Below are 27,682 nucleotides of genomic sequence, written 5' to 3' on the forward strand. Positions count from 1 at the left end.
CCTCATACCCTTTTCACACCAGACTGTTACTCCCTATTTATTGACCCCTAAACCATCCTCTGATGTATGCACATATGGCACCCTCTGCTGTGTTAAAAGCCAGCATTTCGAAAGCTTTCCTTATCAGCAGTAGAAGGGCCTTTGAGAACATAACAGGAAAATACAGGCTTTTTCCTGCTACATGATTTAAACAAATCCTTTCCATTTTATAGTTTTGTCTCTATTAAAAACAAAAGCAATGTAAAAACATATTGATATTCTTATAACTTTAACAGACAGAACCGACCCACACTGGTTCTATCTCAATGATGTAGTTGCCGGGGCACAAATCCAGCTATATCCAACACAATCTGAAGCAATCCAGAAAACAGGCAAACCTAGGAACCAAGAAGAAGGTTTCAGGAATGCATTCAACTGTGAAAATGAAATAAATAAAAACTGGGAAGACAGAAACAATCAGCATGAAGAACTATCAGCAAATAAAGTAAGTGTTGTGCACATTTTAAATTTGTTTCTATAATATGCAGTAGAATTCTAGAAAGCGATGATTTGTTGAGGAACAGGAGTCCATATTTACCAAAGTATAAGAAACTGCAGATGCTGTAATTATCTGTTGTTCATAATTCCCACAAAAGTGAACATTAGTTATGAATTGATTCTATTTTGGTGTTTGCCCATTTTCCTTATGCTAGGATAGGAACAGGTGCAAGCCATTTGACCGATCATGATTGCTCTGCAATTTTGTTCGCCTGGCAGCTTTATATCTTTATAATTCACCTCACTGTCTTGATCCACATCCCTTAAATCCTTAATAACAACAGAAAATGCTGGAAAAACTCAGCAGGCCAGGCAACATCCGTGGAGAGAAAATAGAGTCAACGTTTCGGGTGAAAACCCTTTGTCAAGACTAAAGAAGCACAGGAAATGAAATAGATTAAGAGGCCAGGCTGGGAGGGAACAAAAGAGAAGAGACATTAAGAGGTATTCAAAACGAGACGAGATGGTGATAGGACTAGTGGAGACAAAAGACAGCTCTACATTAGGTGTGAAATGCGCTGGCAGAATGGGAGACAGCTGCCATGTGGGAGAGAGAAAAAAAAGGGGGGGGAAAGGCCAAAACAAAGGTGTGGATAAAAAATATAAGTAAAAATGTAATAGGGGCCGAGGTTATGATCTGAAATTGTTGAACTCGATATTGAGTCCGGAAGGCTGTAAAGTGCCTAATCGGAAGATGAGGTGCTGTTCCTCGAGTTTACGGTGCGCTTCCATGGAACAATGCAAGAGGCCGAGGACGGTGAGGTCCGAGTGGGAATGGGGCGGTGAATTAAAATGACAGGCGACCGGAAGCTCGGGGTCACCCTTACGGACTGAATGGAAGTGTTCCGCAAAGCGGTCACCCAATCTGCGTTTGGTCTCCCCAATGTAGAGGAGACCACATTTTGTCTCCACTATTCCTATCACCATCTCGTCTCGTTTTGAATACCTCTTAATGTCTCTTCTCTTTTGTTCTCTCCCAGCCTGGCCTCTTAATCTATTTCATTTCCTGTGCTTCTTTAGTCTTGACAAAGGGTTTTCACCCGAAACGTTGACTTTATTTTCTCTCCACAGATGTTGCCTGGCCTGCTGAGTTTTTCCAGCATTTTCTGTTGTTATTTTGGATTTCCAGCATCTGCAGTATTTTGCTATCCCTTAAATCCTTACCTGTCTCAGTTTTAAGCACCTCAATTGGCTTTGCATCTGTAGCCTATTGGAGCAGTGTGTTGCAACCCTTTGTAAAAGGTTTTTCTCCTGGATTTGCTTTTAATACATTTAGCTAAAATTCTGAGATTATGGCTGTTGAATCTGTGATTCTTAAAGTATGATGTTTTCCAATAACTAGACGGAGGCTGTAAATTAACAATCAACAGGTGTTTACTGGAGGCGGGTAGTCTAAAGACTAACAGTACAGAGGCATGCTCAAGGCTTATATACAGGTGTGGTCACTGCCGGTACTACAGTATACAGGAGCTACACTACAATGGCCTTGAATTTTCTTGGACTTTCTGCCATAACCAGCCTTCCACCTCCCATGGTGCAGCCACTGAGGAAGCACCTTGTAAGAGCACTAGAGTAGGTAAGAGAGCAGTTAAGACAGGCACTAGAGGCTCACATCAAGGTATTAATTAGTGTGTAGGCATTTGTGAAGGCTAATAAAATGATTGTTTTTGAAATCTCTGTGTGCAGAGAGTGTTCCTGTAGTAGCTGATGACCCTGCAATGTTGGTTGACATGAATAACAATGTTGGTCTTTGGGCGGACGTAGTTTATTCGAGATTTAAAGGACTGGAATAGATGTTGGTAATGACTGTTAATGCTGGGGAACGGGATTGTTCAGCTGAAGCACTCTTCAATAAACTGCTGCCGAAGAGCTCTGGTTGCAGGTAGGTGTTGGAGCCCTTCCAGTTCCTCACCATCCTCCATGTCATCAGTGTCCTCTACCTCAGGGGCTCTAAACCTTTTTGCTTCTGAGGCCCCCCTCCCATGTTATAAAAATTCCATGGACACAACACAAGTAATTTTCTCTATAAAGATTAGTTATACAATTAAACATATATATTTATTATTATTTTGGTTTTACTTACTTATGTGAAAGTTGCTGCTGGTGCTGAAGTTGAGAGTTGGTAGAGTGCTGTTTAAGTTAGTAGACTGTTGCCAATGTTGGTAGAGTTATACTGAAGTTAGTAGACTGTCTCTAAGGTTGGTAAAGTGTCAGTGAGGTTGGTAAAGTGTCACTGGAGCTGATAGAGTGCTGATGAGGCCGATGGTGTTGATGGCCATACCAGCTCTCGCTTCTCCTCGTGTCTGTTACTAATGAGCCGAGCGGAGCGGGCCAGCTGAGACTGGATGCCAGCTCCTTGACAACACGGCGGACCACTGACCATGAGCTTCTGGGCCAAGTGGCGATTTCTGGTTCCTCACGCCCATGCGGGGCCGGGGACGGGGCCTGGGACAAAAGTGAAACTTGCTTTGGATACTTGATATCTCCAACACGTGAGAGTCTAACCATCTCCCCATGACATTCAATGGCATTACCATCACTGAATCCCCCACCATCAACATCCTGGTGGTCACCATTGACCAGAAACTTAACTGGACCAGCCACATAAATACTGAGGCAACAAGAGCAGGTCAGAGGCTGGATATTCTGTGGCGAGTGTCTCACCTCCTGACTCCCCAAAGCCTGGGTGAGTGCAGCTCCAACAACACTCAAGAAGCTCGACACCATCCAGGACAAAGCAGCCCGCTTGATTGGCACCCCATCCACCACCTTAAACATTCACTCCCTTCACCACCGGTGTACGGTGGCTGCAGTGTGTACCATCTACAAGATGCACTGCAGCAACTCGCCAAGGCTTCTTCGGCAGCACCTCCCAAACCCGTGGCTTCTACCACTTAGAAGGATAAGGGCAGCAGGCGCATGGGAACACCACCACCTCCAAGTTCCCCTCTAAGTCACACACCATCCTGACTTGGAAATATATCGCTGTTCCTTCATCGTCGCTGGGCCAAAATCCTGGAACGCTCTACCTAACAGCACTGTGGGAGTACCTTCACCACACAGACTGCAGCAGTTCAAGAAGGTGGTTCACCACCACCTTCTCAAGGGCAATTAGCGATGGGCAATAAATGCTGGCCATGCCAGCATTGCCCAGATCCCATGAACAAATAAAAAAAAGGAGATAGCCCTTGTGCCCATACAGCCAGCATCTCACTTGTTGTATACGGTCAAAGAGTGGGAGGATGGATGATTGATGCAAGATAAAAGCATCATGACAACTGCCATGAAAGTGGGCACAAAACTATATGATGTGCTGCCAGTTGCACATTAATGGAGTGGAAGCCCTTGGAGGCAGTTGGATCGTGTGAAGGAGCCCGCAGGGTGACATGGGTGCAGTTAATGACGCCCTGGACTTGGGGGAATTCTGCAATCTGTGCAAATTTCAGATGTCCCCAGTGAGCACCTAGAAGAATCCTGTGGCACAGAAGCTTAATAATGTTGCAGCCTTGACACCAACAGGAGGAATTGCCCCAGTCCATGATGTCTGTACATCAGGCTGCAGCAGACGCTATTGCTTCATCTGCATCTGCAGTGAAGAAGAGGCACCGAAGACTGGCCTCGTCTGATATCTTAGGTTGAAGTGGCATGATCTGAACACATGGTCCTGTGGAAGTGACGAGGGCACATATAGTGCCTGAAATAACAACAGAAAATGCTGGAAAAACTCAGCAAGTCAGGCAACATCCGTGGAGAGAAATTTGAGTTGACGTTTCGGGTTTGACCCTTCTTCAAAACTGGAGAGAAAAGGAACTAGATCGAAGGCAGGGCTGCGATCGGACAAAAGAATAAAAGAACCAAAAGAAGTAAAAGAGATTAGAAGCTGGACGAGATGGTAATTGCCTGAGGTGACTTTGGATCTCCTGATGATGTCCCTTCATGAAGTGTTCATCTTCATCCAGATCTTATAGCAGTATGGGATTTGGCACAGTGAATTCAATCCTTCCAACCTCTGAGGTGCTACTTGGATTGCTGCAGCTACTTACTAGAAAAATATTTGACAAAAATATTTTCCCAATGATCAATGCAATACTTTGTTTGCTCCAGCACAGATGTGCCCAATTTTATGGGTGCAGCTAATGCTGTGGGCTGAGGTTCACTCAAACTCATGAAATTTGGTGCAAAACTTGATTTGTTTCATGTTCATATTAATATGATGCTTCCCCTACCCTAAATCATGCCTCACAAAATTGGGCTGGCAATTCAGGTTACACACCCAGCTTCACAACCTATGTGTGCTGCATGTGAAGCCCTGCCAGCAACGTCGGGCCTTGCAAAATCAGGACTATACTGAAATGAATCAAGTTTAAACACATCGTTGCATTGATAGTGTATGATGTCATTGTAATGGAAATGGGCTGAATTTTGCCGGCACTCAGAGGCGGGTTCAGAGGCGGGTCAGCTGTCAAAATAGCAAAGATTGAGGACGCGATTTCGCCAACCGAGGTGAGTCTGGGGCGGCTGGGGTCGGTGTCGCAGTCCCAGCCCACTGCCTAATGCAGCCCGCACTCTCCAAGTGACTTTACATTAATTGGGCTCGTTAAGCCCACCCTGCGAGGTTCCTGGCCAATTAAAAGGAAGCGGGTCTGATGATGCCATTTGATGACGCGTCATCAGCCGGTTTCCTTAAAGGGGCCATGTCCAAATGGATTTTGACAGTTGTGCTGTCAGTGTTCTGCAGCATTGAGGAACTGCAAACACTGACAAGTGCTGCACAAATATGCACGGCTGCACCCAGGCTCTCCCATGACTCCCTCCATATGCTTATGGCGGGAGTCACAGCACACAGGTAGGTTCTCTTCCCCTCTCATGGCAGAAGAGACCACCCCAGGACACCAACGCAGCCTGGTTGCACATTGCACAGGAGGGCACAATCAGGGATGTGGTCAGGAGGATCAGGCTGCAGTGGCGCCAACCTTTCAATGATCTCAGTAGATCACGAAACATTACTGCAAAGCCACACTCAACCTTATCCTGCTGTGCCACTCATCACATCCACATCACTCTGCCTTCCCTACCCTACTCCTGCACATCCTTACTCACACCAATTACCTTGCACCTCCACCCATCCCTCTCTATCTACATTACCACTTCCCCATTTCACTAGCCATCCCTCACACTCACCCTCATCCTACTGCAAATATACCAACTAAGGCCAGTAGAGTACTAAGCCACACGAACCAAACGGTTGTTGGTTCAATTCCTAGTCTATGCAGAGTTATCTAATCTCAAAAGGGGTGGTAATTAGATGTTACAATTTTCCCTTGGCACCCCTGGGCTAGAGAGGAGATGCAAAGAAGCCAGGGTTCCTGTTCCTGATCACTATCTAGTAACCCGTTTTGGAAAGTGTGAAAGTTGGATGAAAGAAGATTAGGTTTGGCTATGACACATAGGGGGAGAAATTCGGTTGGTTGCGCCACCGATTAACGCCTAAAGAGGCCGAGAAATGGAGCGCTAGCCAATTTCCGGGTGGGCGCAGGGCGTTTAGCGCCTCGCCCCATATTGAGCATGCATTTAGCACCGGCGCTAAATCTTAGCGCCCGCTCACGGGCACAGGCTGATTATGACATCATTTGAGTGTGCAACGCCTTTTGGGCGCCCCGGACCGGAAATTCAGTGGCGCCCCCCTCCGTAGCGCCTGGCGCTAATAGTGACAGCTTACCTGGAACCTTACCAAGTCGCTCTCGGGCTGGAGGAGAGTTATTTAAAGGGGACTGGTGTGGCTTAAAAGCGGCAGCCATTTTTGGAGCACAACTTCCTCAAGAGCTACAAAGAGTTGCTGAGCTGCACACTGAGAGCCATTTGACCACTGAGCCAGTGCAGGCAGACGATCTTCAGCCTTCTGACCATCACCTTGCTGTTGGTGAGCCTTGACAACGGGGAACCTTCCTGTGGGCACTTATTATGGCGGCTGCATTGGAGGGGAACGTCCTGCTGCTGAATCATCTGGAAAGGGCACTGAGACACTGGGAGAGGGGGGCGGGCATGGCCAGATGGAGGAGGGCCAACAGACATCGCCACAGCAGACCTTACGCTGGCAGGGTTTTCCGACAGCAGTTTTCCTACATGAACATGCCGGAGGAGCAGTGTGTCAGAAGGCTGCGATTTAGAAAGGAGGTGGTGACTGAGCTGTGCCAGCTGCTTCAGCCAGATCTGCAGCCTCAGATAAGGTGCAGGACATCTCTGTCAGTGGCTGAGAAGATGCCTGCTGGCCTGAACTTCTACGCGAGCGGCTCTTCTCAGGCTGCGCGTCAGAGGCTGATCAGAAGTAGCTTCTAGGCCCCTTGTAGAAGTGCCTTACTTCTTAGCTCTGGGTAATGACTCAATACACACTTGGATTCGTCAGACGGACAGGCCTTTTATTTAACTTCGCTTGCAAGGGGAATCAGCACCTCCACTCAAGGGGTGAGGCTACTATTCCAATGATAGTGTAAACGTTCTATATTTATACAGTGTAACAAACAAGTTTGATTGAAATCCCTTTGTTCCTCTATCAGGATACATTTTAGATTAATCATCAGGTAGAAATAACATATTGACAGAAGGATCCTGGACACATAAGTCAACCGTTAATCTATAACAGGGCATGAATCGTGTAACCGGAGGTCCTCTTTAATCATATATAAGGGAGGCAAGCTTTGCTTTCGGTCACAAGTTATCAGGTCATTGGTACATCAAAGAAACTCATTATTCCACTTCTACATTCTCATTAGGTGGGCAGGCATCTGTTCTTGGCTGTAGTTCGAGTACGTGCAATAGCTCTAGTTACACATCGACACTTGCCCAGTGTCAAGTCTGAAAACTTTTACCCAGCAAGCACTTGAAATTAACCCCTTATATCATGTAGATTTCCTCATTCCCCCCTTTTGTCCTTTCTAAGGACAATCTATCTCGCTAAGTTTAAGAAACTCTACATCAAAGGTCTCACCCTTAATATCCTCATATTCAGACATCATTGGTACCGGAGGAGTTGACGCTAATAAGGAAAGGACTTTTGTACACAATAATTTTAAACAACCAATCAATAAACTAATTAAAATTATTATCATCACAATTGCGATAAAAGCTTCCAAAATTTGCTTTCCTAGTGCTCCTCCCCATCCTGAAATCCAATCCCACATGGACCATGGTTCAGGTTGACGTAGTTTCTCTACAGCCTCCTTTATGTGGTTTACCAGGTTGGTGATATTTTCTGAGCTATCTGGGATATAGGTGCAACATTCGGTTTTTATGATTGCACATGTGCCCCCTTTTGCCAACAAATAGTCCAGAGCCATGCGGTTTTGTAAGGCAACAGTGCGCAAAGCCACCATTTCTGCGTTTACATCACTAAGAGCATCTGCAGTATCATTGGCTATTTGTTCCAACACTGCTGCCATGTTTATAGATTCTCTTGTTAACTTCCCTGTTCCATACCAGGGAAATGCTATAGCAAAGAACCTTTCAATTTCTGTAATGGCTCGTTTTGCTCGTGTCCCAGGGTGGCTATCCAAAGATGAAATGTGATGTATATAAGGCACTACATATCCCAAATAACATGACCCAGTCCAATTTTGTGGTAACCAGGGGTATGCTCTATGCCCACAGATGAAATAGGTGTTATTATAGGCTTCAAATTTGTTCCATATCTGGTGCATCATTCCTATTCCGTATTCTCCTTTCCAGATTTTTTGCTAGTCAAATTTTGTACTGTGGACAGATTCCACCATCCCCAATAAGGCCATTCGATTGCACCTGGTGGTTTAGTAGTAGTTTTAGTCAAAGTGTAGTTACATTTGCACTCACTCCATCCAACCATCAATCCTTCTCCATTGTCGTTTACAAGACAGACTTCTCCTTTTTGTTTTATTTATGGTTCCCATTGACGTAACTAATAGACTCTCTGGATTCCTTCGATTATCATATAGGGGATGAAACCACCCTTCAAATTTTATAAGGTTGTATCCTGCATTTTTCCATTCATTTTCCAACTGATCTGGGTTTAAACTATTTTGGGTCTGAAATGTACTGGCTGCCTCCTTATTCCAGGTGGTATTAGACTGTAATAACCACCCTACCATCTCTTTTATTTCGAAGGGAATGGGCCTTAGAGGTATTCCACCCTCTGCATGCACAGGGATGTGGCTGCATATCCAGCATTTGGCAAGGTTCTGTCTTTTAGCGTACAGATAACTTGATGATAGTTATGAAAAGGATTATCACAAAACATTGACTTAGCTGTCAGGGCCAGTCCTCCCCTTGAATTACCATTGCAGATAACCCCTCCGTTCGCAGTTTTGTCACTTGGTAATACAGTATCACGGCATGTGACCCATAGCTTATCAAGCTTCTGTCCACTATCTTCTTCTACTATCTTATTCTGCCTAATCCTAAGACTCGGGTTGATACGGGGGTACCTGCATAGTGTGATCCTGAAGCTGAACCTTCATAGTCTCGTTATAGCATATAATATAAAAGAAATCACTGTTTAAAAGTACACATTCTTCTATGCATGGTTTGCCCTTCAGGGGATCTGATAAATCAATATGGCAGTTTCAATTATCGTTAACAAAGGGAACAGTCTTATTAGAGTCCAAATCCAGTTCATCTTGGCAGTGTATCGTCTTCAACTGATGCCTTCTTACAATGGGACACGAGTATCCATGTTGGTCGCTCCTTTACTTTTACAGCGGTGTTTGTGGTCAGGAGTACTTGGAAGGGTCCCTCAAATCTGGGTTGAAGGCCATTCTTTCGCTTGAAGATTTTTATGTAGACGTTATCTACTGGCTCGAAAGTATGGCACTTTCCTTCAGCGGGATCGACCTGGGCTTCCTTCACCTGTTGATGGAAACTAGAAATACATTTGGTTAGTGCAATGCAATAACTCAACATATCTTCCTCCATTTTATGAATGTCCATTTATTTAGCTGTTAAAGGTGCCGAAAAGGGCAATCTTTGTGGTCTTCCCATGACGATCTCGTGAGGCGACAATCCTGTAGTTCTGTTGGTAGCAGACCGCATTGTCATTAAAGCTATGGGTAACAAATCAACCCATTTAAGTCCAGTTTCTTTACACAGTTTTGCAAGCTTGTTTTTCAGCATCCCGTTATATCTTTCCACTAGTCCAGCCGACTGTGGATGATAACTGCAATGGAGGTGCTGGTTAATCTGTAAGGCTTTGCATAGTTCCTTAATCACTGTTCCCATAAAATGGGACCCATTGTCACTTGACAGTTTTGCTGGTATCCCAAAGCGCGGTACAATGTCCTTCAATAAACATTTAGCAACAGTAGTGGCGTCACTCTTTCTACAAGGAAACGCTTCAATCCATCTTGAAAACATATCAACAATAACTAATACATATTTAAAGCTCATACACACAGGTAGTTCAATAAAATCCATTTGTAAGTGTACAAAAGGGCCCATGGGGTTTGGGTGGGATGCGGGCTGTACCTTCTTTATTTTCCCTGCATTTATGGTCTGGCAGATAGTACAATTTTCACATATTTGTTTTGCCAACTTTGAGATTCCTGGTGCATACCAGGTCTTGAGGATATAGTCCGCCATCCCCCCTTTGCCCGCATGGGTGAATTTATGAACACATCGGGCAATTGGTGATAGTAATGATTTGGGTGCCACCATGCGGCCGTCATGATGAACCCATAAGCCGTCAGTGTTTTTTAAAACAATGATTAACAACCCATTCCTTTACTTCATCAGAACTGGCCCTATCTTGATGGGTCAGCACATCATCTAAGGACGGGGGCTGCGGTATCTCTGGCTTTTCACTAACAGGGAAGGCTGAAACTTGTCGTTCAGTACTTGATATAGCTACTGACTTAGCAGCGCTATCTGCAGCAGCGTTTCCAAGCGCAACCTTGTCCAAATGCCCCGTGTGCGCTTGGCACTTAATAATTGCAATCTGTTTACGTCTCTGAATAGCTAGTAAAAGATTTTTCACTTCTTGTGCATTTTTAATCTGGGTTCCCGAGGAAGTCAGGTAACCATGAATTTTTCCAAATTTGTCATGCTCATGTATTCATTGTCTACAATAGCCAGTCATTCCTAGAAAATGCTTCATTTCTCCTTTAGTTTTTGGCAACGATGTGTTGCAAACAACCTTTATTCTATCCGGCGTTAACTCCCTGTTTTAACAATGATTCCATCACTGGCTCAATTCCTTTTTTCTGCTTTCTCTGACAATGGATACTGTGACCTTTTGGGTAATGGTGCAGCTGGATTAATTGTAACTTTATAGGGCTGTGCAGTCTAATAGTTAGGAGGTATTTTAAATTAAAAAACGGCTGATAATCTTGTCCTGTTTTGTCATAGCAGGCCGTGCAGTGCAATTTTGGATGCCATTTCCCTAGTTTCAGGGATTCCTGGTATTGTTTTATGGAGCTTGTAATGAATCCCCACGCTCCTAACAGACTGACAAGTTTGGGACTCAAACTTGGGTCGGCAATTTCCCATGCGTAAAGAACAGGGTGTTTTATTTCTGTTACTGGGTACGCATATGCCTTATCTACTTGGATTTCTACTGTTACTCCTGATGCGGAGCAAATGATTGTAGCATTCATTTTGCACAGCAAGTCTCTTCCACATAAATTCATAGAGACATCTCCTGATAACAGAAAGGAGTGTTCTTCCTCAAATTCTTCTACTTTTACTGTGAGGGGAGTCGATTGATTCAAGCGTTGTAGTATTCCAGCCAATCCAGCTATCGGGGTCTTTTTCCCATTAATAGGCATTCCTTCAGAATATCCTTTCCCTAACACTGAAAAGGTTGCTCCTGTATCTACTAAAATGACATAGGTCTCCCAGCTATTTGCATTTTAACTTCAGGTTCGCTGCGTGAATTTAAAGAAACAACCGGCATTTGGTGGTCTGTGGCGCCTGGGGCTGCTGGTGTCAGTCAGTAATTCTGATCTCTATTTCTCCTAAATCCCTGTCCGTTTGTAGGGTAACCTCCTGACTGGTCCGAAAAAGGGTTATGGACAGTGAAATTAGGACCTTTATTCTCTAACGGAGGTCCATTATTGGAGGTTTTGTTCTGACGATTTTTCACAGGGCATTGGTTTGCCCAATGTCCGGGTTGTCCGCAATTGTAACAATTACCAGATTGTCCATACCCTCTTACTCTACCGCATCTTCCTCTATATTCCCCTCTATTCATCCTTCTATAGTTACCTTGTTATCCTACCATAATAGAGGAGAAAGGTATTTCTTCGGGGTAATCTTTTTTTTTTTTTTCTGACTCAACAAACATAGAGGCAGTCTTTTTATCTGGCTGTTCTCTATTTCTCTCTTGTCCGTTAAACATTCCTCGAGACAAGTAATTCTTTCTATGTTAAATGAACCATCTGAGGGAAAGGGTCTAGTCTTATTTACAGTCCATTTGGACCAATTTAGTGGGTGATCAATGGATGATTGACCACAGTTCTTTAACATAAAGGCTGCTGGCGTGCCTTTCTCGGGTGGCTTACTGGTGCTAGCACCCATTTTAGCAGCTTAAATGGTTCACTTAAAACAATCTAAACTCCCGTGACAATCCATGATCTGCGTTGTACGCCCCTACAGATCAGATTAATAAACTATACATACGTATAAAACTCGAGGGTTCTCCACCCTCGTGGAAGGTATTTCTAACTGGGGAAAATACTGAATCCACAATAGCTTAGTGGATCATGTAAAAGACATCACTATTTTCTCAACCATACATTCCGCCGCGGGACTCACTTCCCCGGCTTGGGTCTTTTCCAACCCCTTCTGCAGCTTTTTTTTTCAGTTTAAATATTTTAGTTAAAACATACAACAATTCCGTAACACTCTATGATCTGCGTGGGACGCCTCTACAGATCAGACATGACTAAACATTAATACATATAACAATAAACAATACACTTGTTAAACAACAACCAATAGTGTTACTAAATCCCCAACCTATGCAGCCTTACTGGACAAAGCTGCAAAGTTGATTGATAATAACAAGTAGTTAAATACTCACTCTCATAAACATTAAACATTGACACTGTGTTTCAGACATCCGCCCACTCTTCTCTCTTTTTTTTTTACCCTATTCCCTTTAGCCAAATCTTTAGCAAAAAGGGCCTTCAATTTGTCCCAGCTAACTTCAAGCTCTTCTCTCCTTCTACCCTACTCCCTTTAGCCAAATCTTTAGCAAAAAGGGCCTTCAATTTGTCCCAGCTAACTTCAAGCTGGAACCTTGCTAGTTCAATTTCCAGTAAATCGCTAGCTCCTTAGTTAATCAAATTCCTGACTTAACCTTCTCTCTCAGCAAGCTGGAACCTTGCTAGTTCAATTTCCAATAAATCGCTAGCTCCTTAGTTAATCAAATTCCTGACTTAACCTTCTCTCTCTGGTACCTTTATTTCAGCGCTTCCTACAGTCCTTTTCTGCATGATCCTGTTCGCGGGGCGTCAGCGCCTCATGGCTGGTCCTCTGTTCCGTTTCTGAAAGGGAAGCAGTCACAACGGCAGTTTAACCCCCGAACCTTGTGAGTCAATTACCCGATGGCAGTGCTGTCCAATGGAATAAACAGACTGTGCGCAGCTATGCTTATGGCAGGGAAAGTCCCAAAAATGTGGCAAAACACCACCTTCGGCCGATGGGATTTTCCCAACCGAGCAACGTACTCGGCGTCTGTTAACTCACCAATTGGTACAGCAAGCCATCTCGGTGGAACCTCCAAATTGTAGAAGTGCCTTACTTCTTAGCTCTGGGTAATGACTCAATACACACTTGGATTCGTCAGACGGACAGGCCTTTTATTTAACTTCGCTTGCAAGGGGAATCAGCACCTCCACTCAAGGGGTGAGGCTACTATTCCAATGATAGTGTAAACGTTCTATATTTATACAGTGTAACAAACAAGTTTGATTGAAATCCCTTTGTTCCTCTATCAGGATACATTTTAGATTAATCATCAGGTAGAAATAACATATTGACAGAAGGATCCTGGACACATAAGTCAACCGTTAATCTATAACAGGGCATGAATCGTGTAACCGGAGGTCCTCTTTAATCATATATAAGGGAGGCAAGCTTTGCTTTCGGTCACAAGTTATCAGGTCATTGGTACATCAAAGAAACTCATTATTCCACTTCTACATTCTCATTAGGTGGGCAGGCATCTGTTCTTGGCTGTAGTTCGAGTACGTGCAATAGCTCTAGTTACACATCGACACTTGCCCAGTGTCAAGTCTGAAAACTTTTACCCAGCAAGCACTTGAAATTAACCCCTTATATCATGTAGATTTCCTCACCCTCTCACGGAATGCTTGCTGCCATTCCAAGAACAGGAATGGAACCGGTCTGATACCCCCAAGCCTGTGAAGGGCAAGATGCATGTAAATAGCAGGCATAGCCATTGTAAATGAAGAAAGTGTTTCATTACACAAAATGTGGTTCCTTCAAACATGAGAAAGCTATGGCAACAGAAAGCAAAACTAATACACTGACACATAACTGCTTCTCACACCCGGGAGACTGTCCAAAACATAAATCACATTCCGACCATCTTCCTTGGCCTTGATTCCACTGCGCCAACCAAAGCATCCAATGCCCCTTAAGTGAGGCGTTCCGCCCTCTGCCTCACCCTTTCCATGTCTTGCTAGGCTGATGCGCCACAGGTAGGCTCCCACCGCTTTGAAGGCCTACAAGGCAGTGAGTGTGTCTGGTGATGCCAATTGACCTGCCCCTTTAAGAGATGGCCGGCGCCAGTGTGTCTCAGGGAAAGTGATTATTGACAGCACCTTCGCTGCGCCCCGCCGCCGCAAAATTGGGTTGCGCCGCCGGGTTAGCGCCTTAAGAACATAAGAACATAAGAAATAGGAGCAGGAGTAGGCCAATCAGCCCCTCGAGCCTGCTCCGCCATTCAATAAGATCATGGCTGATCTGATCCTAACTGCCAATCCACTATCATAGAACCATCTCCTGAATCTAACAGAATTAGACACACGAAATAGCAGCAGGATCAGGCTACACGGCCCTTGGGCCTGCTCCGCTACCCACAGGGCCATGACCGATCCGAACCTAGTCTCATGTCCAAATTCCTGCCCGCTCCCCGTAACCCTTAATTCCCTTTACTTCTAGGAAACTGTCTATTTCTGTTTTAAATTTATGTAATGATGTAGCTTCCACAGCTTTTTGGGGCAGCATATTCCATGGACCTACCACCCTCTGAGTGAAGTAGTTCCTCCTCATCTCAGTTTTGAAAGAGCAGCCCCTTATTCTAAGACTATGCCCCCTAGTTCTAGTTTCACCCATCATCGGGAACATCCTCCCCGCATCCACCCGATCCAACCCCTTCACAATCTTATATGTCTCAATAAGATCGCCTCTCATTCTTCTGAACTCCAATGAGTAGAGTCCCAATCTACTCAACCTCTCCTCATATGCCCATCCCCTCATCCCTGGGATTAACCGAGTGTACCTTCTTTGTACTGACTCGAGAGCAAGTATGTCTTTTCTTAAGTATGGACACCAAAACTGTATGCAGTATTCCAGGTGCGGTCTCACCAATACCTTGTACAACTGAAGCAATACCTCCCTATTTTTATATTCTATCCCCCTAGCAATGAAAGCCAACATTCCATTGGCCTTCTTAATCACTTGCTGCACCTGCATACTAATCTTTTGAGTTTCGTGCACCAGGACCCCCAGATCCCTTTGTACTTCAGTACTTTCCAGTTTCTTGCCATTAAGATAATAACTTGCTCTACGATATTTCCTGCCAAAGTGCATAACTTCACAGTTTCCAGTATTGTATTCCATCTGCCAAATCTCTGCCCACTTACTTAGCCTGTCTATGTCCCCTTGCAGGTTTTTTATGTCCTCCTCACTCACTACTTTCCCTCCCATCTTAATATCATCTGCAAACTTTGATATGTTACACTCGGTCCCCTCCTCCAAATCGTTAATATAGATTGTAAAGAGTTGGGGACCCAGCACTGACCCCTGCGGAACACCACTAGTTACTGATTGCCAGTCTGAGAATGAACCATTTATCCCAACTCTCTGCCTTCTGTTAGATAGCCAATCCTCTATCCATGCCAGAATATTACCCCCAATCCCGTGATTTTTTTATCTTAAGCAATAATCTTTTGTGTGGCACCTTGTCAAATGCCTTTTGGAAGTCTAAATACACGACGTCCACTGGTTCCCCTTTATCCACCCTATATGTTACTTCCTCAAAGAACTCCAGCAAATTTGTCAAACATGACTTCCCCTTCATAAAACCATGCTGACTTTGTCCTATTAAATTATGATTATCCAAATGTCCTGTTACTGTCTCCTTAATAATGGACTCCAAAATTTTACCTACCACAGATGTTAGGCTAACCGGTCTATAGTTGCCAGCCTTCTGTCTACTGCCCTTTTTAAATAAGGGTATTACATTAGCAGTTTTCCAGTCTGCCGGGACCTTTGCCGAGTCCAGGGAGTTTTGGAAAATTATTACCAATGCATCCACAATCCCTACTGCCACTTCCCTCAAGACCCTAGGATGTAAGCCATCAGGTCCAGGTGATTTATCCGCCTGGAGTCCCATTAATTTACCGAGTACCACTTCCTTAGTGATTTTGATCGTGTTTAGCTCCTCCCCCCCTTTAGCCCCCTGTTTGTCCAGTGTTGGGATATTCTTAGTGTCTTCTACTGTAAAGACTGATATAAAATATTCATTCAGTGTTTTTGCCATCTCCATATTTCCCACCATTAATTTCCCGGTCTCATCCTCTAAGGGACCAACATTTACTTTAGCCACCCTTTTTCTTTTGATATAACTATAAAAACTCTTACTATCTGTTTTTATATTTTTTGCTAATTTACTTTCATAATCTATCTTCCCTTTCTTAATCAATCTTTTTGTTATTTTTTGCTGTCTTTTAAAGTTTTCCCAATCCTCTATCCTCCCGCTAGATTTGGCTACCTTATATGCCCTTGTTTTTAGTCAAATACGATCCTTAATTTCTTTACTTAGCCACAGATGGCTGTCTTTTCTTTTACACCCTTTTCTTCTCAGTGGAATATTTTTTTTTTGGAAGTTGTAAAATAACTCCTTAAATGTACACCACTGATCATGTATCGTCTTACCCTTTAATCTATTTTCCCAATCCACTCTACTCAATTCCGCTCTCATACCTTCATAGTCTCCTTTATTCAAGCTTAGCACGCTTGTTTGAGATCCAACCTTCTCACCCTCTAATTGAATATGGAATTCAACCATGTTAGGGGCGCTGCAACCCAATATCACGCTAGGTGGCGCTAAATTGCGCCTGGCGCTAAACTTTGCGCATCGCCAGGACTAGCGCCCCAAACGCGGCTATACCAAATTTCTAGGCCATAGACTAACAATGCTTGCATAGAATTACATATAATGTACAGCAATGAAACAGGCCATTCTGCCCAACTGGTCTATGTCAGTGTTTATGCTTCACACGAGCCTCCTCCAATCCTCCTTTGTATAACACTATCAACTATCTTTCTCCCTCATGTGTTTATCTAGCTTCTCTTTAAATATATCTATGCTATTCGCCTCAACTACTCCTTGTGGTAGCGAGTTCCACATTCTAATCAGTCTCTGGATAAAAAAGTTTCTACTGCATTCCCTATTGGATTTATTAGTGATTCTCTTATATTTTTATGGCCCCTAGTTTTGGTCTTCCCCACAAGTGGAAATACCTTCTCTATGTCTGCCCAACAGACCCTTTCATAACCCTTTCTATCAGGTCACCCCTCAGCCTTCTCTTTTCTAGAACATGAGGAATGTGGATGAGGTACTAAGAGCCCACTGAATATGCATTGCAATCATTAGCTTTGCAGGAAATGATAGATCTAAGATGATGACTCAACTATTCCAATGCTCTCTTGGCCTTCCACCCTCTATAAACTGTAGCTCATCCAAAACTCTGCTGCCCGTGTCTTAACTTGCACCAATCCCGTTCATCCATCACCCCTGTGCTCACTGACCTATTTTTTTAAAATTCGTTTATGGGATGTGGGCGTCGCTGGCAAGGCCAACATTTATTGTCCATCCCTATATTGGCTCCCGGTCCGGCAATGCCTTGAATTTAAAATTCTCATCCTCATGTTCAAATCCCTCCATGGCCTCGCCTTCCCTATCTCTGTAACCTCCTCCAATTGTACAACCCTCCAAGATCTCTGCGCTCCTTCCATTCTGACCTCCTGCGCATCCCCGATTTCCAGCGCCCCACCATTGGTAGCCGTGCCTTCAGCTGCCTAAGTCCTAAGTTCTGGAATTCTTTCTCTAAACCTCTCCGCTTCTCTATCTCTCTTTCCACCTTGAACACGTTCCTTAAAATCTACCTCTTTGACCAATGATCCATGTAACACTTTGCGTCACTTGTCCTAATATCTTTTCATGTGGCTTGGTGTCAAATTTTGTTTGATAACGCTCCTGTGAAATGCCTTGGGACATTTTACTACGTTAAAAGCACTACATAAATACAAATTGTTGTTGTTATTGTTCTGACAGAACTGGATTAAGAATTCTTGGGACCTGGGCACCAAAAATATTCGGGGCCCCTTCGCAATCCCCACACAACCCCTCCCCATCCATTAAAACAAAAAAGTGTAGTAAAATGCATGAAGAAATATGCCCATACAATGTTTACACTGAGTTAATAATAAAGCAAAGTATATCACAATATACTGCACTTAAATGAAACTTCTTAATTTTGCCACAGACATAAAAATTAAAATAAAATAACTGTTTGCTTTAGGTAAAATGGTTACCAAATATGCAGCGATCACAAAAGCACAGGTTACATGTGGCAGGGCCCGATATTTGGCTAGGCCCCAGAGGCCCGTGCGTTAATCTGCCCCTGGGTTCTGATGTTCTAAATTCCCAAAATCCTAAACGATATCTGATAACAGAAGCTCTACTTAATTGTGCAAACAACGTTGACTAGAACAGTAAGTGTTCTTTCTGTTAATTTACTCCATTAATTAAAATCTTTTAACCAAGTAAACGCTCAAACTATCAGCAGATTTATTTCTCTTAATTGAATTAACAAGTCTAAACATAGTGTTGTAATACAAGATAATGAAGAAACGAATTTCTATTTTTACTTTTCTTCAAAAGAAGTAAGCTGTCATTGACTGCTAAATATGGTTTGGTGGTTTGAGATGTAATTCAGTTCTGCCAATGACCTACATTTTTAATTTCCTTGAATTGTGCCTTTTCAGAGCCAACCCCACGCATATGGTTATTACAGTGAGGGTAAAAACTGGCGACCTATATGTGTCCTGGGACGTGGAAAATTTGGTGAAGTCACTCTTGTATATGATAAGAATATGAAGTCTACATGCGCTGCAAAGAAGGTAACAAAGCTGAGATGCAAAAAAGTGGGTTCATTTTGTAAAAATGATATCCTTAGCGCTTTCAGCATTGCTAACACTTACAATTGCATGAATGATTTATTGATTTTTGCATTGTTGTTTCAATATGCACAACTCACTTTACCTGTCAATTACTCACGTTAAAATAATTGTGCAAAGCCAATAAATTGCTCACAAAATCACGAGCATTGACAAAGCCTGCTTTCCTTTGTCAAAGGCCTAATATTTCTGCTTGGTAAAATATAATTTGTTCAACTTGTGATCAGAAATGCTAATCTAATTATTTGAGTAGCAATTACTTTCCTACTGAATTTTTTTTCAATCCTTGTTATGAAGAAGTGCATCATCTCTCCGGGTGATTCCTCATGGCAGGAGTATTGATTGTTGGTGCAAAGTCGTCAGTAACAAGCCACCTGTAAATGAATCAGCATGGCACTGGTTCACAGATACCCCCATCAGCCGACACTGCCTTTTATAAACTGGATTGTGTTGGAAATTGACAATGCTTTGGTTCGTGACTGCCGGTGTAAATGGGCATCAGTGGCACTGCATTTATACCATGCCAAGGCACTACCTCACTCTTAATTATTTAGTTCAGAATTGTAAATCTCTGAATCAGCCCTTTACTCTGAAATGTCAGCTGTGGCTCAGTGGTAGCACCATTGCCTCTGAATCAGAAGTTGTAGGTTCAAGCTCTCCTCCAAGGATTTGAGCACATAATCTAGTGCAGTACTGAGGAGTGCTCTACTGGGACGTCCTGAGGACATGAAAGACACTATATAAATGCAAGTTTGTTTCTTTGTTTGTTCTTTCCTGAAGGAAAAATCCTTGTCTCAATCATATGGAAAGAGACCAGACAAACTTGACACATTCTTGGCTAATTCATAGGATAACTGACAAAAATGAGTTACTTCCATTTCATTCAAGTGATTATGTTTAGTTACAGAGAAGGTAAGGTTCAGGTATACAGGTATACAGAGCAACTTTAGCTTTTTACAATAATGATTGCAATTCAAAATCTAGCATCACCATTGTTTGCAGACTTTTTAAAGTTAGTTGCACTGTTGCAATCATTTTTGCAAAGCAAGCTCTACAACCCAAGAAGCTTAAAAGACTGTAAATCAAGTTCTCAGATAACAGTATTTTTGGGATGTATATCACTGGTACAGACTTCACTTCATGATTTCCATCAGTGTATCAGTCAATAACACTTAGACATATAACTCCTGAAATACTGAACTATTATTATGGGAAACATGATTTAACTATAAAAGGTTCCACAGTATATAGATTTATTACACCATTATACTGAAATATTAAACGTTAGTGACTGTGAGGCATTGTGTGCGAGAAGATGGTTTTCATCATTACTTGTTAATTGATCTTAGTGGGCAGTAGCTTTCACTATTTCACTGCCCAAATGAGTAACAAGATTTCCTGTTTTTGAAATAAATTTAACTGTAGGTGTAATGAAAAAAATGATTGGCTACAGTTCTTGGGCTGTGATGGAGGAGCTACTGTTCCTTTATTACAGAAATGAATTCCAGTGTGCAGTAGCATTCTCTGTCTCTTAGATCAATAGTTTATTATTTAGCTTTCAGTCATAATTTGTTTTGTGAGGAGTTTTACTTATCGAAAATGTCCTTAAAAATTATGATGTAATTAATTTTTTTTGCTCCTGATCTCTGACTCAGCCTTACATTTTCTTGATTTGAGTACTAAAGAAAGATTTCAATACCAAAATGATGAACAGCAACATATTTTCTTTGTTTTATGCTGAAAATACTGCAAAGTGAAATGTGTGCAGTCCAAATTGCAGGAAATATGTGCTTATATAAGTATAAAACAATTATGGCTTGTCACTCAGGCTAACAGATATTGCATCTGTAAACATATTGGGCAACATTGTATTATCACTTTCGAAAACCGTGTTAAAGCTGAAATGAATTGTAACTCTGAGTTTGACAGACAACATATTAATGACAATTTTCCTCTCAATTGCGATTGTGGAACACTCAGTTCTGACGTTCACAGAAGAGGAAAAGGGCCGGAGACCCATTACACTGAGTCTCTGGCCCCTTTACATTGCTCCAGGATTTCCAGGGCTTCCCCCAGGAATGCCCCTCCAGCTTCATTACATAGCAGGCTAAGAGAAGGAGAAGCATTCTCGGTCCTCCCGCCTCAGTCTCCTCTTGAATCATTTAGAGGAACATCAGAAGATGTGGGCCTTTGGTCCTGTGCCCAGCCACCCCACCCCCTCCAATCAGAGGATCAAAAAGGGGCAGTCAGCAGGACCAAAAAAGTAAGTTCCTTTTTACTTTATTGATTGGGTCAGAGATCAGCAATGGGGGCCTACTGGCTGTTGTTTTTGGCCTCAAGCAAGAAAGTCCAATGCCAGCATCTATTATCACTGCTGCAGTCCCCTTAAGCAGTGGCTGCGTTTCACATTCTTTTCCCAGCTCCAGACCTTGCCAACAGGTGGGCCTGCACCTGGGCTGTTTGGATCAAAGCTAATTATTAGAAACCACAAAAACGTATACGGGATCCTGGGCTTTATAAATAGAGGCTCAGGGCTCAAATTTCATCGGGCCGTTGAGGCAGGATTGGAGGCGTGTGGGGGGTTAAAATCGCGAAATCGGGGGCACATAGAAACATTGAAGATAGGAGCAGGAGTAGGCCATTCGGCCCCTCAAGCCTGCTCTGCCATTCAATGAGATCATGGCTGATCATCCAAATTCAGTACCCTGTCCCTGCCTTCTCTCCATATCCCTTGATCCCTTTAGCCTTAAGAAATATATCTAACTCCTTCTTGAATATATTTAATGAATTGGCCTCTACTGCCTTCTGTGGTAGAGAATTCCACAGGTTCACTACTCTCTGGGTGAAGAAATTCCTCCTCATCTCTGTCCTAAATGGCTTACCCCTTACCCTAAGACTGTGACTCCTGGTTCTGGACTCCCCGGCCATCGGGAACATCCTTCCTGCATCTAGTCTGTCAAGTCCTGTTAGAATTTTATAAGTTTCAATGAGATCCCCTCTCATTCTTCTAAACTCCAGCGAGTATAAGCCCAAGCGACCCAATCTCTCCTCATACGTCATTCCTGCCATCCCAGGTATCAGCCTGGTGAATCTTCGCTGAACTCCCTCCATGGCAAGAACATCCTTCCTCAGATAAGGTGACCAAAACTGCACACAATACTCAAGATGTGGTCTCACCAAGGCCCTGTACAACTGCAGCAAGACATCCTTGTTCCTGTACTAGAACCCTCTCGCTATGAAGGCCAACATACCATTTGCCTTCTTAACCACCTGCTGCACCTTCATGCTTACCTTCAGCGACTGGTGCACAAGGACACCCAGGTTTCGTTGCACTTCCCCTTCTCTCAATCTATTGCCATTCAGATAATAATCTGCCTTCCTGTTTTTGACACCAAAGTGGATAACCTTGCATTTATCCACGTTATATTGCATCTGCCATGCTTCTGCCCAATCACCTAACCTGTCCAAATCATACTGGAGTTTCTCGGCATCCTCCTCACAGCACACACGCCCACCCAGCTTTGTGTCGTCTGCAAACTTGGAAATATTACATCTAGTTCCCTTGTCTAGATCATTAATATATAATGTCTTGACAGATGAAATGTCGATCTGTGACATCACCTGATGCCGGGTGGCCCTTAATTGGCCTGCTGAGCCCGCTGGGAGGGCATATGGAGGGAGTCACAGCACGCAGGGAGGTCCTCGTCCCTTCCCATGGGCGGAAGAGACCTCCCCAGGAGATCAACACAGCCTGGTTGCACATTGCACAGGAGGACACAAGCAGGGGTGTGGTCAGGAGGACCTGGCTGCAGTGGCGCAAACGTTTCAATGATCTCAGTAGATCATGAAATGTTAATAGAAAGCCACTCACAACCTCATCCTGCTGTGCCTCTCATCACATCCCCATCACTCTGCCTTCCCTACCCTACCCCTGCACATCCTTACTAACACCAACTTATCTTGCACCTCCACCCATCCCTCTCTATCTACATTATCACATCCCCATCTCACTAGCTACCCCTCACATTCACCTTTATCCTAGTGCAATCATACCAACTAACAACACACAAGGGTAGGCACTTGGGTGTTTTATGCAATGCTCATGTAAAGTTTCTGTTAATGTGGTGTCAAACATTGAAATCTTTATTTTCAACACTTTGCATTCTTGGACAGATTTGTGTGCACCTTTGGAAGTGGCTTAGTGAGTTGCAGTGAATGGTGAGACATAACGGTACCCCCACAAAGGTGATGAGTGTGAAAGGAATGGCTTGGGCATTGTAGGGATGCTTTATGGTGCTGGTGTGTGGTTTACACCAGCCTGGCGCATCATGTGGCAGCCAGAGTGTACAGCATTAAGTGAAGTAAATCTGGCCATGGTGAGGCCATCCCTGGCGTCCTGGGCAGCAATGTGGTCGGGTGCTGATGCCCTGTGTCCTGTGCAGCATCAGTTGATTGCGGAGAAGGCTGGTGTTGGTGCTGCTGGAGTGCCTGATGCTGCTGGTGCTGCTGGTGATGGGGCTGATCGTGGTGGGATTCTGAGGACTAAGGTGAGAGAGTATAAAGGGCACCGATGCTGATGGAGTAGATGGCAGGTGAAGTAGAGATGACAGAAGTCATCTGTCAGCCATGGGAGAGGTAATGAGGTCAGACTGGATGGAGACTTGTGTAAAGACTTGCAGCATTCAGAATCTGTAGTGGAAATGCAGTTTAGAGAAGCTAGTGGCTAAGGGAACATTTCTCAATCAGCTGGGAGCTTTGACTTGACATTTGAAGCTGTCAACTCATCAGCTGATTCAATAGTCACTGACCTCCCACCTCAGCTTCACAGAGGTCTAGGCACAGCGGGAAACTGGTGGCCGACCTGTCAAATTCAAAAAGCTGGAAAAAAACCATTGTTAAGTGGCTGTAAACAAGCCACTAATGATTTTAATTGCCTCCCCTGCCGCTGCGTGTTGGGTCTGCTCAGCACCGACAGACCCGCTATTTGGTAAAGGCACGTGGCGGCAGGTTCACAGCGGGGTCCCGACCCACTGGGGAAAATAAACACTTTCCCACCCGACCCGCCACGGATCGCGCCCGCTGACCCCGGCAAAATCCAGCCCTATGATTCTAAATGCGGGTCGGTTCAGGTCAAGCAGAATGAACTTTCGGCCCCAGCCCTATTTAGATTTGTGAAGTGAATTTTGGTGACATTAGAAGAATATCTCAATATTAATCTGGGAGCAGATAAGAACGATCACAAATTTCAGTAGCACTTTAAAAAGGCAATGTCATTCTTCCTGCTCCACTTCACCACAATTAACAAAATGGAAGAAGGAGCACTTTTTGGAAGAAGGAGCACTTTTTGGAAGTTCTTTCCCCACTTGAGTTTTTATTTTATAATTTTGTGCCAATAACTAATGAGAACAGCAACAAACCACCGAGTGCTGCTGAGTTGAGGTCCGTAATCCACTAAAAATTATGACATTTTATTGCTGCTTGTTTCCACATTGTTAATTTTACATATGCAAGGCTTTTAGCGCCTGTTTCAGGTGGGCACCCTGCACACCTAAAAGTCCAAATTGGCAGCTGGCGCATTTCATGGGGAGATCAGGCGCAGCAGATTGTGACCCAAAATCTGTCCCCCTAAACGATGTTTAATTTCTGCCCCAATAGTCAACCACATAGTTTGGGCTGGAATCATGTATAGGTCAAACCAATTATGAGTGGCAGGTTCACTTCCTTGAAGGACATTAGTGAATCAATTGTATTTTTTTGACAATTCAGTAGGTTTTATGGTTCATTTTCTGATGCTAGCCTGCAAATTACTAGATTATTGAATTCAATTTAACTCACAACTTCTAGGTTGTTAGTCTAGTCCCATAACCACTAGGCTACTGTACATTTAAAATAAGGGCAGCACTGTGCAGTGTGACTATTTACGACTGTCGCCACAGTAAGAAAATTCTTATGTACTATTGGCCCAGAAATTCGGGTCTCCACGGGTGAGTACGCATGGGGTACTCACCCGTAGGCCCGATGGAAGTGCCGGTTTCCTGCATGCACTGCGCATGCGCGGGAAACCGGCACTTCCATTCCTCTGAACGAAGAGGTTCAGAGGTCGAACGCGTGCGTGGGGGAGTCTGCGCGTGTGCATCGAACTTAGGTTTTTTTTTACAGGTTTTTCCCGTGAGGGTAAGCCTGCAGAATTTAGAAATATAAAAAAGCAGGCGTAAGGCCTGCTTTTTACAAGGTAAGTGGTGAATTAATTAAAATTAAAACATTTTTTCCACAGGTTTATTATTTTTTAATATTTTAAAGCAAGGTAAGTTTATTTTTAGCCCCGTTAGAATATAAAATTATTTTTTTCAAAAATTTAAATTATTGTTTAAAATAGTTATTTCATGTAATTTATAGTTTATTTAAAAAATGTGATTTAAAAAAAAAATTATTTGAAGGTTTAGTGCTATTTTGGGGCCGTAGTATTTTAGTATTTATAAGTCTTGACAGCACTTCCTGTCAGACTTATGAATGGAGCATTCCCTGCTCCGATTGGCTGCCCATGGCCCACGTGATCCCATGGGACGCATCGAACTAACTGCACCCCTGGGATACGCAAGCACTGCGCGCCGGCAGCTGGACCAGGCCCCGGATTGGAATTCCACGGGGCCCTACAGCTCAATGGCCGGCGCACAAGGTAAGTGCATGTCGGGGGCTTGCACCCGCGGGAAGCCCCCGACCCGAATTTCTGGGCCAATATTATATTAATATTACGTCAATATATATGCACTTAGAAGTTTCACATGAAGAGCTGACTTGAAATTATTAAATTACTGAAAAGGTAACGTTCGTGGGACTTTACACAAAAAAGTAAACTAAAAATACAAAGGTCTACAGTGTTTGCAATACTGTACTAGGGAACTATTGACAAATCAATTGGCCCAGTGGAAGTTAGGGCAGACTTTGGGCTGGATTTTGTGAATGGAGGTGAGTTGGAGGTGGGACTGCTGCTTGTAGTGTCAATGTCCCATCTCCATCCTCATCTGACCAATCAGAGGGTTTTTCCCCTGATTGAGTTTGTTAAGCCTGCCCTGTGGGCTCAGCAGGCCAATTAGGGAGGAAGTCACTGACAGATCACGTCAACATCAGACGTGCTATCTGTCAAGACTTCTTGAAAGAAGAAATTACAGCGTTTGACAGCTCTGTGAAGCTGAAATTCTCTTTAGTTTGATGAGACTTTGTGGTGAGGACTCATCAAACCTTTCAACTTTGTAAATTTCACATGTCTGTAGGATCGGAGGATCCAACAGCCATTATGTGAAATTGACAAGGAGAATGTCGGCTCTCCCCATCCAGTGCGGCTAAAGGCTGTAGAAAGAAAACAAGTCAAGTGCACACTTTTTTAAACTTATCACTCACCTTGCATATTTACCACTCCACACTTGCACCCATCACTCACCTCTACACCTTACTTCCAGGTTCCTCCGACCACCGCAGACCTCCTCCACTTCTCCTCCAACCCGGCGGGGTTCTCCGAGGTCGGGAAGCCTTCACTTGTGAAGGTAAAATGGCACTAATCCTTTTTTCTGCCTGTTAACTACCTGTTAACAGGCAGTTAAAAGGATAAAATGCCTTTTCAACCTCCAGGAGATGGGACCCAAAGCTGCACATCCTCCCGCCTCCTGGAGGCGGGATGGGGACGGGTTTGCCATCCGCCCCCACTTTCTGTAGAAGACACTAACAACATCCCAATAATAGATAATCAAGGGGCCACAGAGAGTGGGGAACTAAAGACAATCACTATCACTAAGGAAATAGTACTCGGTAAAATAATGGGACTAAAAGAGGACAAGTCCCCTGGACCAGATGGCCTGCATCCCAGGGTCTTAAAAGAAGTGGCTGCAGAGATAGTGGATGCATTGGTTGCAATATACCAAAATTCCCTGGACTCTGGAGAGGTCCCAGCAGATTGGAAAACCGCTAATATAACACCCCTATTTAAGAAAGGAGGGAGACAGAAAGCAGGAAACTATAGACCAGTTAGCCTGTCGGTGGGAAAATACTGGAGTCATTCATTAAGGAAGCAGTAGCAGGGCATTTAGAAAAACATACTGCAGTCAAACAGAGTCAGCATGGTTTTAGGAAAGGGAAATCATGTTTAACAAATTTGCTGGAGTTCTTTGAGGATATAACGGGCAGGGTGGACAAAGGTGAGCCAGTGGATGCGGTATATTTGGATTACCAGAAGGCATTCGATAAGGTGCTACATAAAAGGTTACTGCATAAGATAAGAGCTCACGGAGTTGGGGGTAATATATTAGCATGGATACAGAATTGGCTAACTAACAGAAAGCAGAGAGTCGGGATAAATGAGTAATTTTCTGGTTGGCAAACGATAACTAGTGGGGTGCCACAAGGATCAGTGCTGGGGCCTCAGCTATTTACAATCTACATAATGACTTGGATGAAGGGATCGAGTGTAATGTAGCCAAGTTTGCGGATGATACAAAGATGGACGGGAAAGCAAGTTGTGCAGAGGACTCAAAGAATCTGCAAAGGGATATAGGCAGGCTAGGTGAATGGGCAAACATTTGGCAGATGGAGTATAATGTGGAAAAGTGCGAGGTTATCCACTTTGGCAGGAAAAATAAAAAAGCAAACTATTATTTAAATGGAGAGAGATTACAAAATGATACAGTTCAGAGGGACC

The 27,682-nt window shown here is 43.6% G+C and overlaps 1 protein-coding gene across 1 annotated transcript in view; it reads left to right on the plus strand.

Annotated features, from left to right (window-relative positions):
• LOC147120391 (mitogen-activated protein kinase kinase kinase 14-like) overlaps nt 1–27,682 on the plus strand; it is a 93,637-nt gene that overhangs the window by 8,125 nt on the left and 57,830 nt on the right. The window contains exons 3-4 of the mRNA XM_085984224.1: nt 276–484; nt 18,802–18,936. Coding sequence (XP_085840350.1) covers nt 276–484; nt 18,802–18,936 — 344 coding nt within the window. The remainder of the gene's footprint in view (nt 1–275; nt 485–18,801; nt 18,937–27,682) is intronic.

The sequence above is a fragment of the Somniosus microcephalus genome, chromosome 4 (genome assembly GCF_052327205.1).
Source record: "Somniosus microcephalus isolate GS21.2 chromosome 4, FLI_Smic_1.0, whole genome shotgun sequence".
In the NCBI taxonomy this organism is placed as follows: Eukaryota; Metazoa; Chordata; class Chondrichthyes; order Squaliformes; family Somniosidae; genus Somniosus; species Somniosus microcephalus.